Source organism: Lathamus discolor, chromosome 5, assembly GCF_037157495.1.
Source record: "Lathamus discolor isolate bLatDis1 chromosome 5, bLatDis1.hap1, whole genome shotgun sequence".
NCBI lineage: Eukaryota > Metazoa > Chordata > Aves > Psittaciformes > Psittacidae > Lathamus > Lathamus discolor.
Genome location: NC_088888.1, coordinates 123765840 through 123783659, shown reverse-complemented (window position 1 = coordinate 123783659; position 17820 = coordinate 123765840). Strand labels below are relative to the sequence as shown.

At 42.9% G+C, this 17820-nt stretch overlaps 1 protein-coding gene across 12 annotated transcripts in view; it reads right to left on the bottom strand.

Moving 5' to 3' along the window:
• CCDC88A (coiled-coil domain containing 88A) overlaps nt 1-988 on the bottom strand; it is an 87500-nt gene extending 86512 nt beyond the window's left edge. For 11 of the 12 annotated variants that reach the window (XM_065682493.1, XM_065682494.1, XM_065682495.1 and 8 more), the window contains exons 1-2: nt 922-988; nt 1-375 (exon numbers count right to left, since the gene is read on the bottom strand). In XM_065682493.1, coding sequence (XP_065538565.1) covers nt 1-63 — 63 coding nt within the window. In that variant the 5' untranslated portion in view covers nt 64-375; nt 922-988. Of the gene's footprint in view, nt 376-844; nt 867-921 lie in introns of those variants that run through there. The other variant, XM_065682486.1, reaches the window with a different exon arrangement.
• Between the last annotated feature and the right edge of the window lie 16832 nt (nt 989-17820).

The window sequence follows — 17820 nt, the reverse complement described above, 5'->3', positions numbered from 1 at the left end:
CCAGGTGACAAGAGGGCTAGACATGAACTGCTCCAAGAGGGGTGTGAATATCTCGTTCTCCATCTTACAAGAAAACGGTTAACATCAACGTAGCTCCTCCGATGCAAAAAAACCCTGAAGTCCTTTGCTGTAGCAACTCTGAACTGCTCCGAGGATTTAGCTGGAGGAACTGAACCCCATTTTTACCAAGCAATTCAACAGCAACAAAAAGTCAGGGCGCTGGCAACTGGGATTTATCTTCTTCGTGCAAGAAAAAAGGCATCTGAAAGTCCATCTACGCGTATTTCAGCTTTTCCATTGATGTCTCTCCCTTCCTACATACCGAAGGGGTAGAAGAACGGAAGAAAAGAGGGAGGCTGCCTAGCTACTGGGATTCTGCATCAGACAAAAAAAAAAAAAAAGGAAGGAAGGAAAAAATCTGCTTCAGCAGCGGCAGCTCCTCAGAAAGGAAGGAGAAATTCCAGTAAAACTCCGCAGGCTCATCCTGCCCCTTCCCCACACACAAAAATCCAGATGAGGGGAGGCAATGAGGGGCAGAGACCCCCAGCTCAGCCCCCCGGGCTGCTCCCGCACACGAGAGAGCCCCTCCGCTGCCCTCCCCGCAGTGGCACGGCAGCCACAGAGGGGGAAGGAGCCCCCGGCAGGGATGAGAGGCTATTTTAACGCAGTTCCCTTTTCTAGCCCCTTCCCTTTTTCCACCAAACGAGACACAGCGGCAGGACCGGCACACGCCGCCTCGCCCCACAACCTCGCCCTTCCCCCGCACTGGCCGCTCCCCACGGCCTCCGGAGCCCCCCGACCCCCTTCCCCAGCCCTAAACCCCCGTGTCCAGCTCTTCGCCTACCCCACTACCCCCACCCCGCCTCAGCCTCCCGCCGCACCAGCCCCGCTTCCCACTCCCTGCTCCCAGATAACGGCCACCTCTCCTCAGCCAGCCCGGCTGCGCCGCATCACTCCCTCCCCTCCTTCCCTCCCTCTCTCTCTCTCTCTCTGACGGGCGGCTCCAGCGCACGGATCCCTCCGCCCCGCTCTGTGTGCGCGGTAACCGGGGATCCCTCCGCCGGACCCGGGCCCTTCCTCTCTCCCTCCCCTCCCGCTGCTCGGGGGCGGGGCCAAAGAATGAAGTTGGGGGGGGGGGGGGGGGAACCGCTGCAGGGCTCGTGCGCGGCGCGCTGCGGCGGAGCGCGCGCTCAACGGCCGCGCCGCGTGAGGGGCAGGGGCGGGGGGAGCTGAGGCGGGAGAGCGGCTGAGGCGGCTTCGGCCCTAAGGGGAGGATGAGGAGGGAGGATGAGGAGGAAGGAGGATGAGGAGGAAGGAGAAGCGCCCGGGGGCCTGGCACACGCAGGTCTGCCCCTGGGGTGAGGGAGATGCTGTTCGAGTCGCTTTTAAGGGGGGAAAAATGAGGTGTCCGTGAGGAAAACCTCGTTGTGTGGGAAGAAAAAGGGGAGGGGGGAGACTCCCATTGGAGTCGCTGACGCCCTTGAAGGGTAAAATGGGGGATGCACCGCACGGCGCTCCCGCCTGCGGGAAGCAGGACGGGTTTGCTCCTGAGGTGAAAGCCAGGCACACCCGGCAGGGACTGAGCGGGGAGGGGGGCGACCTGGCTGCTGGGAGGCGAATAATGACAGCGGTTTGCTCGCCTAAGCTATTGTCCTTAAGCTGTCTCTTGCTACTTGTGTTTCACATCTCCGCATTGCCATACGGGACCGTGTCTGCTTCATAGATCGTGTAGTTTATTCACGAAGCGTCTTGCGAAAGCTCGGAGTAAATCCGGCTTCTTTCCCATGTAGTACAAATTAAACTGCAGCAGTGTTTGACCAAATACCTTTAGTTTTCTATGCACAGCTTAGCAAAAAAGCCCAAACCACCACTACTGAACAGTGCAGTGAAACTGAAATGAAGTCCTTTTGGAGACCACCACGTAACAGATAACACAAGATTAAGCTTTTTAACCCAAATACTGGGTATAGTATTAATCCTAATGGTCCAAGAGTAGAAAAAAATATCCAGTCATGACCTTTTCCCCGTATGTGGAGCTGAAGAGAATGTGTAAGTAAAACATTGGGGAAATAAATTACGGGCTTTGAATTATTAATATGTAACATTTAAGAGTTGCGTAGTTAAATGACTTTAATTCACACAATTAACACATTCGCAGCAAAAGTCATGTCCTTCCCTCCCAATCCAGATCTTTAGAGTGACAGAATCACAGAATCACAGAATCCCAAGGGTTGGAAGGGACCTAAAAAGATCATCTAGTCCAACCCCCCTGCAAGAGCAGGGTAACCTACAGTACATCACACAGGAACTTGTCCAGGCGGGCCTTGAATATCTCCAGTGTAGGAGACTCCACAACCCCCCTGGGCAACCTGTTCCAGTGCTCTGTCACTCTTACAGTAAAGAAGTTCTTCCTGATGTTAACGTGGAACTTCCTATGCTCCAGTTTACACCCATTGCCCCTTGTCCTATCACTGGATATCACTGAAAAAAGCCTAGCTCCATCATCCTGACACCTACCCTTCACATATTTGTAAACATTGATGAGGTCACCCCTCAGTCTCCTCTTCTCCAAGCTAAAGAGACCCAGCTCCCTCAGCCTCTCCTCATAAGGGAGATGCTCCACTCCCTTAATCATCTTTGTGGCTCTGCGCTGGACTCCTTCAAGCAATTCCCTGTCCTTCTTGAACAGAGGGGCCCAGAACTGGACGCAATATTCCAGATGCGGCCTCACCAAGGCTGAGTAGAGGGGGAGGAGAACCTCTCTTGACCTACTAACCACTCCCTTTCTAATGCACCCTAAGATGCCATTTGCCTTCTTGGCCACAAGAGCACATTGCTGGCTCATGGTCATCCTCCTATCCACCAGGACCCCCAGGTCTCTTTCCCGTTCACTACTTTCCAGCAGGTCAACCCCCAACCTATACTGGTACATGGGGTTGTTCTTCCCCAGATGCAAGACTCTACACTTGCCCTTGTTAAATTTCATCAAGTTTCTCCCCACAGTCCTCCTGTGAAACAAAAGAACTAAGAGGAAAAGTCTGCAGCCTTGGATCTGAATAGAATCTGGTGATCCGCGGGTGAAATAATTCTCAATCAACTACTAACCCCTAAAGGCAACTACAAAAGCATTTTTGTAAGAGCCTGACTAACCAGCCGCTGAGCTCCCTGTGTCTGGCAACAGTATATAACATGCAACAGTGCATGCAATGCTGCGGAATTTACCTGCCTCATCAGTTTGTTTCTTGTGGGCTCTGATTAGGCAGTAATGGCTTTGGGATAAAGCCATTTCTAGGAATTAAGAATCGGGGTAGCAGAAGTTGATAACCCACACAGTAGTCACATGCTAATAAACTGGTTCATGAGTTATAGAATCATACAATAGTTAAGGTTGGAAAGGACCTTAAGATCCTCCAGTTCCAACCCCCCTACCATGGGCAGGGACACCTCACACTAAACCATGGCACCCAAGGCTCTGTCCAACCTGGCCTTGAGCACTGCCAGGGATGGAATGTTCACAACTTCCCTGGGAAACCCATTCCAGTGCCTCACCACCCTTATAGTAAAGAACTTCTTCCTTATATCCAATCTAAACTTCCCCTGTTTCAGTTTGAATCCCATTACCTGTTGTCCTATCACTACAGTCCCTAATGACGAGTCCCTCCCCGGTTCTTGAAAAACATCCTGAAATTCCATAACATTGAGATAAAGATTTGATTAAACAATTTAGATGTTTTCACTTCCATCTACACCACCAGTTTTTGCATGTGCTCCCAGCATTGCTGTTGGCCACTGTTCCTGCAGAAAGACTGTATATTAGATAAATACTGCATATCTTTATGAAATACATTGTGTGCTGGTTTATCTCAGATGATTGGCAGTTCCTCATTCAAATTGGAGATCAGTACAAGAGATTTCAGAAAAGGTATCCAGAAACAGTCATGAGTTTTATTTTTGGTTTTGATTTGGTTGTTTGGTTTCGAGTTTGGGTTTTTTTTAGACTAAGAGACCTTGACACCTGTGAAGAAGCTTTATGGTTTCTGTAGCTCATACTTGTCAAACTGAGTGTAAGAATACTTCCCTCATTTTCAGGTACATGCAGACATCAGAATGAGTTGCTGAAAAGGAAGTCATTTGCAATGTAGTAATAGTTAGAAGAAATTGGACAATGTAGAGATGGTTCAGTTGCCTTTAGTGGTCATCATGTAGGCACGAGCAGGATACCTATACAGACTAGGGACATTGTTGGCAGCAGCCTTGACCAGTTGTGGGTCTCCTGGGCCAGCTCACTCATGCTCAGCAGAAGAGCAATGCAAACTATAACATGCAGCCAGCTAAGAGATATGAGAAGACTTGCTATAAGACAGGAAGCTCCCTACCTCTGATTGCTGAGCCTTAGACATCCCTTGAAGTAAATTAAAAGGTAGAAAAGTTTGTCTTTGGGTTGTTTTTCTGATCCCAAACTGAATGTGGAAGGCTTCCATTTTTAGCATAGCTGATGGGAGTCTTCTGGAGTACTGATCCAGTTAAAACTTAAACATCCCAACTCTACTCCCAAGTGGCAGAGCAACACCACTATAACCTGTAGATTGTGATAGATTTGGCTCCATTGCTTTAGCACTTTTACCTGGAAAGACTCTTAAAAGCAAGTTTGATGCTGCCCTTACAGATGGTAAATTCAGGCACTTTGTTACTACAGTTCAGTCCCTGCTGAGGAAGTTGGCTCCTTGAGTGAACTGACCCAGAACTAGAGAAGGCTGACAGCAGGTGCTTGTGTCTCAGAGTGTGAGCTGACTGAAATCCTCCTCCCTCCACTCCTTCACCCCTGGGGTGGAGCATCTGGGTTTAGTTTTAATAGTTTTAACCATTCTAGGAACAGGTATTTGGGAATATTTTGGAACTAAAACATTATTCTATTTAAAATTTGGAAAAAATGTACAAAGAACGGTCTTGTTCTTTCACATCTCCACTCTCTAGAATGGATTATTTAATGCAGTCAATATTTAATACAGTGTGTGGCCTACTACTGCTGAAAGAACAGATTCAGACATTAACCTTGTTATTTGAAGTGTAGTGTTTGTTCTTCTACAGATAAAGCATCCCCATCTCATTTCTGTAGCATCCCCTTTGGTACCACAAAGACTGTACACAGAAGACACTGAAAACATAATCTGTTCCTAGACTCCAGATCTGCAAATTACAGAATTACTTTATGGTCTCACTTTAACTTGTTTTCCTCATAGCATAATTTCCTGTGCCTCTCGTTGCAAACTAGATTGAATGATTAGGACACAAAATGATGCCTTAAGTCTGCAGACAGCAGAAAAGCCCAATTGTGTACAGCCACATTCACCTCATCAGAGTTTGTCGAAGGATTTCTGGTCAGCCCTGCCCACACTGAGCAAAGGGAGGGGACTGTTCTGGGAGAAGAGTGTAAACAATCTACCCAGTGTGCATCTGATGCAAAAGACGGTGGTTTTCTCTTCCTCTCCTACATATGAAAGGAAGGAGGTGGCAGAGAGAAAGCTCTTGCTGCTGGTTTTGCCTGTGGATCCACAGTGCTGGGTTGCTGGGCCTGTGTCTGATGAAGCTTCAGAAGAGCAAACAGGAACCAAGTGGGAATGCTTGGGATCCACAGCAGCATTCTGAAAGTTCAGTCAAAATCAGAGTTCTGCTGGCTCAACAGGCAGTGGCTAGTGAAAACTGCAAGCTAACAACAAGGAATTGTCCTTGTCTTATGCTTGCTCCAGGAGAAACCTGTTTCTCCATCAAATCAGAAATAGATATAAAACAAAGAGTAAGGGCACTAAGAGGTTGTCTTTTAAGAATGGCCAGGAATTTCCAAAAGTCCCACAAGTACAGTAGACTAAAAGTTACTTCTTGTCCCACAGGAGTGGAAATATGGGGAAATCCCTCCATGGCATGAATAACAAGGAAATTCCACCAAAATTCATGAAGATTTCTTCCCCGCTACTGCGTCTGCTCTGATGTGACCAAAATTCCCCGTCAGCTTTTAAGGGAACTTTCTGAGCCAGAACTGTAAGTAACCTCAGAGTGTTTTGAGTGAAAAATGAAGGAAAAAACAGGGCTTGGGAAAAGTCGTTGTTTTCCATTTGAGGAGTTTTATAGATCCCAAACATTTTAAAGTTATGTCAAATTATACCAATTAGCAAGAAATAAGTATAGAGATAGCAGACAAGGAGCATCCTGTGCTGGGATCTGTAACCCAGAACAGTTCTCTGCATCATCATCAATGCAAATGCATCAGAATTTCCTGTCAGGCAGAATGTTAGTTGCACAAACAGGTATTTACCATTTCCAGCCATGCCTAGCTAGCATACACAGATCAATCTGATTCCTTTTTAGCCATGTGGATACTGGATTTTCAACTGAATTATGATTAAAAGTATGATCTAGCACATTGACACAAACCCAGGGGTGGCTTCCAGTAATGATTTGTTGCTGAAATAAACAGTGACTTGATTATAATAAGTTCAAACTTGAAGTAATTAACTAAGTTTTTTGAGTACACTGCATCTTAAGAGAAAGCAATGCAGTGTATTGAGGGGGTAGAACTGTAACAGTAGGGCCACATCCTAACTTCTGCTGTATCACTGAATTTCACATATTCCAAGTCTTAATTTACTTGAAGAACTACTTGTATACTTAAACTGTGAAACATTTGGTGAGAGTATTATATTTAATACTGCTATTCATCTGAAGAGGGGGGTGTTCGCAGCTTTTGGTTCCTTTTCAATCAGTTGGACTGGCAGAATGTTACTGTGGCAAGTTACAGTAACATTCTGCAAGTCAGCTGATGTGATCAAAAATAAACAACAAGTATTTATCTTCAGTTTTAAATTTAATAGCCAATCCTAAGTCTTTCCATAGGCTTCGACTGCTAAGAGAATGTCAGATAAACACTGCTTTACAAAAGCCCTCTTCGTATTACAAACCAGATCTTCTTCCTGCTGCCTTGGTTTAGCCAGTAAAACGTTTATCTGTGTTTGACTTCCATCTGCAAACTACAAAACTGTCTAATAATAATAATGTTGCCTCCCTTTGTTATTTGCCGCATATGAAGAAAATATTGGGGTTTTCTTAAAAGCAAGTGTGAAGCATTACAGCAAGACAGTTACCCAGGACAATAGCTTTAGTACTAACTCCTCTTGTGGCCAGTGGAGTGCGACTGAGCAGAAGCTCTTGCTGACATGCCTTCTGTCAAACAAGTTCCTGCCAGTGCAAGTAGTGTTCCTTATGAACTGGGTCAAAAAGATGAATTACAGGGCACTCTATGCATTTCCTCTAACAAGGAGCAATGTGCAGCCCAGTGTGCTAATTGTTAGCTATTACAGCTAGCTGTGTATATGCAGATCAGCAGCTAGAAAAGCAAGGCTCTTTAATTGCGTCAACAGCACTGTGCCATCTTGGATCCCTACCATACAGAAAGGGTGAGCTGATTTTCTTCTCTAGCATTTTCCTTTAGTATAGGGCACTCTCAGCATTCAGCTGAACAAAACAGAAGAGGTTTTGTATTCCCTGTGAAAGACTTTCTTACCTCTTCAAGCTCCAGTTGCCTCAGTTTCATTTTATAATGACATTCAGTTTGCTTTGCTTCACGCAGCACCACGTTACTGGTAATTGCCTCCCTATCCTTTGCCACAGCCTCTTACTGGTGCCTCCCTACTTTCATCCACGTTTTTGCAGTCTTAATGTCACTTGACCCCAGTAGCTTGGGCAATGCTGGCATGAAACCCATATTTATCAGCTCAGCAGAGGTTATTAGCTTCCATTTCACAGAGCCCTGCACCACCTTTGATGTTAGCATGTCTCATTAGAGAGGCATTCCTCACCAGCTGGAGATGGTGTTTAGGATCTTCCCAGGGTCAATAAATAATAAACTGGATGGAATACATTTCTGTGTTTGAGATTTCAGTTTGTGTACATGGACCTAGTTATGTCCACAAGAAGAATGAAAAATATACAGCACTAAGAATATAACTGTAGTAGAATAAATTTTGGTCATATCTGTTATTCTGAGCTCCCTCCCTCAGGATTATCTATTCATTTTCATGTCCAATTTTACCCCTGGTTATTTGTCAAATTATTTACGTCTGAAAACAGCTTTTCTCTCTATGAAATACCAGTGAAACAATTAAAAGCTTTTAAGCTATCCCTGTTTTGCCTTTGGGGAAATCCTTTGACAAGCTTGTACAGCAAGAAAACACAGATGATTGATGTAGAATGATGTAGAAGCTTCTTCTACACCATTACATTAAAAAAATGATATTAAAATATTTGAACTAATTAATAGAAAAAATAAAGGTCACAAAAATAACTAAAGATGGATTAAAAATGTTAATGACACCTACTAAATAGGATTCCTGATTAAGCTTCTTGCAAGTGTGGATCATAAGCTACCTACAACTGGGAGCAGCCTCTTCATTCACACCTCTTTCAGAAGCCACTGCTAAGACCCCTTTGTTTGCATTATGTCCAGATGGTTCAATTCACTGTAATACCAGTTTAATTGTGAACTCAATTTAATTGGAGATGAACATAAAATTGGAATTCTTACCTATTTCTGTTTATCTTTGGAAAATATGCCAGAAAGGTTTTGTCCTTATTTTGGCTGGGATCGAGTTAATTTTCTTCCTAGTGGTTGGCACAGGCTGCGGTTTGGATTTAGGATGAGAATAATGTTGATAACACTGGTGTTTTAGCTGTTCCTGAGCAGTGCTTACTCTGAGTCAAGGACTTTTCAGCTTCTTACCCCAGCCCACCAGCGAGGAAGCTGGGGAGCATGAGAGGGGACACAGCCAGGACAGCTGACCCCAACTGACCCAAGGGATATTCCAGACCATATGGTGTCATTCTCAGGATATAAACTGGGGGGAAAGCTGCCCTGAGGCTACTGTTTAGGAGCAGGCTGGGCACTGGTCAGCAAGTAGTGAACAACTGCACTGTACATCCCTTGTTTTGCAAATGCTTTTATCATGATTAATATTTTCTCTTCCTTTTCTATCCTATTAAACAGTCTGTATATCAACCCACAAATTTTACCTTTTTTGCCCCAGTTCTGTTCCCAGTCTCACCAGGGAAAAGTGAACGAGCAGCTGCATGATGTTGAGCTGCCTGCCAGGTTAAACCACAACAGTCCATTTTGGCACTCAACATGGGGCACAAAGGGTTGAGATAACAACAGATCCAACTAGAACATGTTAAAACAAATTTGTTACAAGCATTCATTATATTAGTTTAGTAGTCACTGTTAATAGTTTAATTTTAATTATCACATTAAGTTTAACAGCTGATTTATTTGTTCTCAGAGTAATGCTTGTTCTCAGAATTACATTAACACTTTACTTGCTGTATATGTTCCTTGTTGTGCTGTTCATCACCTCTGGGCCTAGATTAAGGTTATCATGTTGATATCCTGTGTAACACTAGTTTATGGTACAATAAAATTACTGGTCATGAGGCTAATCTAGTATTTGTACTCTCATTCCCATCATCTCTGTACTTTGGGAACCATCTCTTGGAAATTCCTACTAAGAAGGAGAAGGAAGAAGTGAATAGGGCACAATGCTAGAAGCAGGGCCACCACAAGAAGAGCAGGAAGAGGCAGCACTCAAACAAGATGGTAACCACCTGATCCCTATCCCTGAGAGAGTTGCAAGATATGCTAAAAGATTTTGGCTATAGTCTAGGCAAGCAAATTGTCATCTGGCTGCTCCAGTGCTGGGATAATTAGGCCAGGTAGCCTGGAATTAGAGGATAGGGAAGCCAAGCAGCTGGAATCCCTTTGGAGGGGGCATTGACAAAGTGATTGGAAAAGGGGCCAAGCGCTCAGCCTCTGGAAGCAACTCTTGTTGAGCACAAAGGTGTCCCTTCAAGGAAGATGTTACATGTCACCCAGGCAAGCGAACAACCATGGAGAGAGATATTCAGTACCTGAGGGAGTTAGCTGTACTGGAGGTGATTTATGATGAGCTAGCAATGAGCTGTTATCCAAAGATCCAGATGAAGTCCAGTGCACACAACCCACGTGGCAGAAGACTTAATGGAACACACCATTGTGTGCCAACTCATTGGCAGTAATGGTGTGGAAAGATGGAGAGGGATGAACAGTGGATGAACTGGCTGGCCGACTCTCGCGATGTGAAAGAAGTCTCTTCCTCTCCACAGGCCTGAGTCTTGGCTGTGGAGATGCTCCAGGAGTTCTAACAAAGAGGATATGCCCTACTCCCACTTGGACAACCAGTATCTCAGTTATCGCTCTGCTCAGGAGAGGATATAGTGGGTACACACCACAGGCCACCCTGTGTTTTACCTGCGTGACCACTGAGAGCACATGAGGAAGTGGGATGAAAAAGTCTACCTCCACCCTAGAGGCATGGTACATGAGTTGCAAGGAAAAGCAATCAAGAAGAGGGTACTTCCAGGAAAACTGTTGCTCCAGTTTCCAGTGGGCAGTTTCCCAGTGAGAGTAAAAGCTCGTCTTACTTCCATAAAGGCACCTCAAAATTCAGAGCAGGTTTTTTGAACACTAGGGCTGTTTTCAGTAGCACACAATTACCAGAAGATGTTCATATCATCTTCACTCTACTAAATCTACTGAATGAGTTAATGGTGCATAGTAACACCCAGATTTTCTGTAGTCTATTAGGTGTAATCTTCCGAATGAACTCCAAGGTTCCTTCTATACATACAATCCCTTTGTGATAGCTACCATTATACTGAGTAGAAAAATAAGTAGAAGCAGTTTAAATAATAACCACTATCACACGTTAAATTTGAACTCCTTGGCTATTTGCCTTTCTCTTGTCTTCTGATATTTTACCATGGCATTTCGTACCCAAATCTACCCCATTTTTTAAATTTGTAAATACAAATACTTGAATAAGTATTTTTCTATGACAGCTAATATTATTTACCTTAATAACCTGGGTAAGATTAGAATTCCAGTTTTTGTATATATAGGTCTTGATTCCAGCTTGATAATTCTTGTGTGGGTCAGAAAGGGTTTATTTTTGCTTAAGATTTTTACTTTACAATATTAGTAACAGATCAAAAAATGTAGCAAATTTTAACCGTAAGTAAGAGAACATTGTAGCCCTTTTCACAGGGGTTTTCAGAAAATGCTATACCAAAATAACAAATGGTTCAAAATTCATTCCTTATTATCCCTTTCTGCTATAATGACCTATAGGTCTGATGATAGAACTCCACCTTAACAGTCTACCTTAAAAAGATGAGATTATTCAGTTTGTATGTCTGTAAAAGGAAAACACCTTAACAAAGAATGGTTTGTTGCTGACCTGCAGCTGGTTGCTGCATTTCATCTGAAAGCCTATTTAAGTCCTTAATGGTAACATTTATTCCCTCACCCTCAGAGGAGGATTTTATGAACAAAATTAATTAACAAATGAGGATAGCCAATTTGGTGCTATAGATTAGGCTGACAGTCACCCAAAAGGGGTGTTGGCACTAATAATAATGATTATCTCTAAATATCAAGAGGTCGTCTGACTGATGAGCTCTCTGCTGGAGCTGAAGCTTTCGTCCCAGGGTGGTGCATTTGGAGCAGAGCAGAGCAGGTAGTAGCTGGCAGAGAAGCAGAAGCTGCTGCAGAGGGTGTGGATGCTAATAGTGGAAATAGCCTACAAGTAACCTCCAATCCAAATGATCAGCATGTGAACCCTTGATACTCCAACCAATTCATCCATAGTTCCATTATAAAGATGGACATGCCTCCAGCTTGCAAGGCTGTTATTTAATGTTTTAGAGCTGATCCTTCTACACTGAATAGAGATACACTTGCAAATAATTCTGATTGGTTTGGCTCCATAACTGTTACACTCTGAGCTCAGCTCTTTTGCTCTGTCGAGCTCTTTCTTTTACTGCTTCTGTGTTGTCTTGATGCAGTTAAGTGGAAGCATGTAACAGTGAAGTATTAAAAGCACTGTAGTTTCCTTTAGCAACAGGGCCTGTGTTTAAGAAATTAGTGAGGCATTTAGGAACTGCTAATCCTCCTTGTGAAGAATACAAGGCTTGTTTCTTCGAAGGAATTTCTCACTCAAGGGCCCAAGACATAGTTCAGTTTTACCTACTAAATGCTTTTGCAGCAAGCCAACAGTAAGAAAGTAAAAAAAAGGGGTTGAATGTCATTTTCTTTCCTTATTGCCAATTTTTCTTGGGTTGTTTTGTGATGGCATTGTTAGGATAGATAGTACCATAACATCATATTTATGTGTCTGCTCTTTGAAGAGCTAATAATTATCCCAGGGCTTGACAACAAAGAGCAATCTGACTGTTTCAGAGGTCATAAAAGAAGCTGAATAGCATCCAGATTTAGATATAAAATGCAGTTAAATTATCATGGCTTTGGGAAACAGACACCTGGTAGGAAGCTTCCTCTAAATTGCTAGATACATTCTTCCTATAATTATTACATTTTCCACTATGAGTCCGCACAATCTATGTTTCCTAGTCTGTAACAGCAGGAAATCCCATAATATCACATATAGTGACAGTTGATTCTCCTCCTGTTCTTACACCCAAAAACTTCTAGCTGCAGAAGGAATAAAAACAGTGAAAGAGGCAAGTCAAGTAAATATCACATTTCTAAATAATTAACCTTCATTTCTAGTATGATCCTCTTTTAAGTAAAAGTAAAAACTCTGGCTGTCGACGTTATATAACTAAATTTACTTTATACCAGAATTATAGGAACAAAGATCCTTTACCTTATGTAAAACTTATTTAATATTTTCTTATTTTATCTTAGCTTATTTTAACTGACTTGAAAGTCATTCTAGGAGCTCCTTAAGCTTTTTTGCCACTGTACAAAGGAAAATAAAGATGAAACTGCACCTACTCTATACTGTGCTTAAACCAAGAGTGCCCCCTTGAGAGTTTTTTTATATATGCATAGGAGTAGGTGGCTAGTGGATGACCAAGTACAAGGTTAACTAAGCATAGTACTTTTACATACAAATAAGGCCCAGAAATCTGCGCACACTTAAGGTATTTCTACAAGGCTACTGTGGATGTAAACAAGCCTTGTTGCTTCCAAGCCTCTCTGTAATGTTGACTCTACCTAAAATTGTATAACTACATATAGGACAGATTCTGCAGTTTCGTATTGAGGATGATACTTGTAGGACCACTGAAGTAGACAAAGTTCTCAGGCCTTCTGCTTCACCTACTAATGCTGATGAGGCACTGGCTGGACTCTGGATACATCTGTCTGCAGAGCTCAAGTGTAACTGTGGCTCCAAGTTCTGTCCAAACTGGAAAGCAATAAACCAGTTCAAATAGTAGGAGCATAGCTATAGCAACTCTGGATTCACCTCTGCATGTTCACTAGGAGCCCCCAGCAGGTTTGCACAGCCTCTGCTATTACAGCTTAGTATCTAGAAGTATCTCAGCAGATTTATTTAAACATTACTCAGCACATCTACACAAGCTGTTATCACATTGCCAAATAATTATGTATAGATACCATTAGAGGAATACAGGAAACAATCATGGAGAACAATGATTTCCCAAACACACACACTTTAAGCACTTACCATGCTATGAAATATATAGAAAAAATATTCTGCTGATCTTGAACATTTAAGAGCTGCTGCTGTTACAGGGTGTGCCTGCATATGGGAACAGAACAAATTAATTGCACTGAGCAACGAAATGATCTTCATCCACAAGACGCAAATCTCAGTTTGCAGCAACTGGCAAGAAACTACACATACGCTTCTGTTAGAAAGCAGTTATTTGATGGTGTAGTAAGTTGGTGCTAACATTCGTATCAATTCCTCAGAGCTATACATTAGTTTGCAGTCATCCATGTGCTTTAACACAACTGGCCTTCTCACGAAGCCACACAGTTTGTCTATGTGACATGGTTTAGTGGTGGCCTTGACAGTCCTGGGGTAAGGGTTGGACTTGATACTCATAAAGGTCTTTTCCAGCCTAGTTGATTCTATGATCTTGTGTCGTGATTAGAGCTCCACCATCTCTTGTATTTACAAGACTCACATTAGATTTAAAGAGTCTTATGCAAGAGATGAGCTGAGCCCTGAGGAAGAAGCAACATGCTGAAGTAGACCCTGATAACAAATCTCTCAGCCCTGTTATCTGCCTGCTATCAGTTCTTATGCACACCCAAAGATCCAGCCCTGCAGTTGGTTGTTGGCATTTATCTTGTGACTCATGCCATTGGCATTACACTGCATGATACAGACCCAAAGTAGACCTTAAAAAAAATTGTATCAGATACTAGCATATTGGGTAAATGTGAGTTTTTCCTCCCCTAATCAAGCACACAAGAGTGGTGACTACAAAGGATTCTCTTTAGAATAATCAGTCTTGCTCTGTGTATCTCAAATCATCAAGTCAACCAAAACATCATTCAGCCTGTCACAAACTATCACCTTATCATTTTGAGCTACCTGTTCCAACTTCTTGGTGTCAAACCCACTCACTGATGTATTTAGTGGTGAATGCACTGAGGGCCTGGCACAAAAGCCATCACTACAGTCTTCAGGATTAAATAGTACCTTTTGTTCAATGACTTACTCAGCTGCCATCCCATCTTTTCATGTTGGTTCAGCTTCAGTTTGTCATTCTGGAAGTACTTCTCTTTCCTATCCATTCCCCCCTCTGGCATCCTGGATTTACAGATGAAAATTCTACCACAGAAAGTGTTAGAAGGAGCTAAACATGAGTCAGTCTATCATATTATAGACCAATGATTCTGTGATTCTGTGAATGTACAGCACAGAACACCACATGAGGCCTTTTGGAGGCATTTTCCGAGTAAAAAGTATTGCATTTCATCTGTACAAACCTTTCAAGACATATTTTTCTCATATAAAATTATTCTGGCACAAAAATGAATACAAACAGCAAGGAGCCAATAATATTAATATCAAACATACTAAATTCTATTTATTTCACTGAAAACCATGTGTATTTCTGCAGGGAATGTAAAATTGAATTTAAGTCCAGGAAGTGCTCTATTATTGCTCTGGCAGTACAGTGCAGAGCTGCTTTGTTGTTTGCTCTAAAATAGTAAGCTAAGCCTATCCATCCAAGTAAAGTGTCAGGAAGGAGTCTTCTGATCTGTAGCACCAAAACATGTTTTGCTGGTCTCTTGTCAGCTTTCCCAAACAAGCACTTATTCTACTTTATCACACTGAACACATTATCAGTATTAAAACTCCCAGCAGAGTCTCAAATACAATTTCTAACCTCCCCCTCCAACCCTTGTCCTCCCTCCAATTCTCATCATGGCCTAAAGTCCTGCCAGGATTTCTGCAAGAGTGCAAAAGCATGGATTAACTTCACCCCATGAGCCCCAGAGCCCACTTGCTTGCCAGCCCACTGTGGTAATATGTGAAACAGCAGAACACCAGAAAACCTTGCAGAGAGCTGGCTACTACAGCCAAGTCTGGCAAACATCTCAAGAACTGATACTGAGCTCGGAGGAGCCTTGGGTGTGGTGGAATCCCAGTGCTGGAAACTAAGAAAACATCATAAATGTGCCCCCAGCCCCCAAACAAAACAAAAACCTCAACCCCAAAGCAGTAACCGCCCCCCCCCCCCCCCCCGCCCAACCAAAACCAGTAACAAAAGGAATTCTGAGCCTGGTTTACAAGGTCCTGAAAGCCTCCTCATACTGGGAATAGCAGTTTATCTGAGAACATCCTATCAGCCTTTCTGACTTCAGGCTATTGGAAACAAAAGCTAGTCCCCGACCTCAGATCCCTTCACCTGAAAAGCAAAGTGTTTTTCAGTCTTCTACCCCACCCCCCCACCCCCCCCAAGGCAGAACTAGGACTGGAAAGAAAAGCACCAAGAACTTTACACCTTCTGTCTTCCATTGTTAACACTAACTCGAAATCACTCATTTCTGTTCATTTCCTGTCTTCTTTCCTACAAAATCCAAATAACCTGCTTGTTCACACCTTTGTAAAGAGTGTTTGGAAGTTTTATACACTTGCTATACCTAGGAAGTTTGATAAAGTTAAAAAAGCATGCGTAAAACAGACAGTGGCTAAAGTTAAATCCTAGGTAATGACAGCATAGCTCCCAGCTTTGAGTTCTACTGTGAGGAAATCCATGATAGTCACAAAATAACCCACAAAATTACACATAGTGTCACTTGATAATCAACGTTCTATTAAAAAAAAAAAAAGAAAAAGTTGGAAACTATGCTGTTTTTAAATCATAACATTAAAGCACAAGAAAAAATCCCATATCCTGAATGCACAGTCCACAAATTTAAACTACTTAATAAATAACTCATGGTGCTTCCATAAAAATCAACTATGAAAAGTTACACGAAGCTTAATGAAAACCATGCATGCACTGGAATTCTACACTCAGCCTGTCCTCCAAGGAGGAGCACAAGCAGCCCTGCTTAGGCTACTATCAGTCTGTTATAAAGTTGTGTAAGACTCCTTTCTTCATGTCCCAACCCTGCTTTATTGTGCCTTCCTGTTGTCACACGTACTGGTATGGTAGTTTCACTGAGATATTGAGGGAAATAGCGTTCAGCAGCTCCCAGCCCTTTGCAACACCACAGTCTCTTATCTCTCTCTGTTCCAAATGGGGCCTCTGCTATAAATCCCATTAAGAGCACCTTAGAGCCCTGTAAAAGCCTTATTGACCAGTGCCCATCAAACCTGCAAGCTTCTGGGAGGCCAACTGCAACAGTGATGAGAGCCAATGTGTTGGTGTGATGAGTTTCATAGAATCATAGAGTAGTTAGGGTTGGAAAGGACCCTAAGATCATCCAGTTCCAACCCCCCTGCCAGGGACAGGGACATCTCACACTAAACCATCCCACCCAGGGCTTTATCCAACCTGGCCTTGAACACTGCCAGGGATGGAGCATTCACAACCTCCCTGGGAGTTTGTAATTTATGAGTTTTGCTTAGATCTCCAGAAGTCATCCTGACATTATTGTGTCACCCTGAACATGTGGCTTAATCTCAACAGTGAGCAGTCACAGCATTAACATGGAATCTCTTCCACACCTGGAAGACAGATAGGACACATTGGTGAATGGGATAAAGTTATGCTCCCCAGCGTATGTCATTGCTAATCTAATCTGCATAATTCCTCCAATATCTGACTTGCTGCAAGTTCTGTACATCTGAAAGCTATCAAACAGGACAGACTATGCTCTATACAAAACAATTCCATCTGTATCTCCACTGAAGTATTTCTTTCTTGTATATCCAATTGATTTTTGTGAAGTGTAAAGCTCAGTTTCTGTGAAGCACTCTGATGCATTGTCCTTTTTGTTTTTCCTGCCTTTTATAATCAACAATGCAATGCAATTAGCCAAAGTTCTTGGGGGCAACTGAAACATGTGGATAATAAAAATCAGAAATACAAACTCTTAGGTCCTTCCAAAGAGCCCCCGGAACCAGCACTTTTGTCTGTACAGTACTAAATGCCTCCTTGGAAGCCAAACCCTGTGGTAAGACTGACTTAAACCAAACTCATGTCCCTAACTGTTGCCTCTAAGACTCTTCCTTGCACTATGTGGAGTATGAAACTCCAAGGCTGGAGTTTCAGCCTCTCTTCAGATCTCTTCTAGTTTCACTTTCCATATACCTCTAGGTTACACTTCAGTAATCCCAATATTAAAGTCTTTTTTAAGGAAAGTTCTAAAAAGGAATTAAAATGCATACTTCCTAGAGTGTTAACAACTGAAGAGAAAATGAAACTAGCTGGTGTGTAATAGAAGTCTTTTTGCTTAGCTTCCATGCCACTTGGCTGAAGATGTCAAGAGAAGACTTGTAT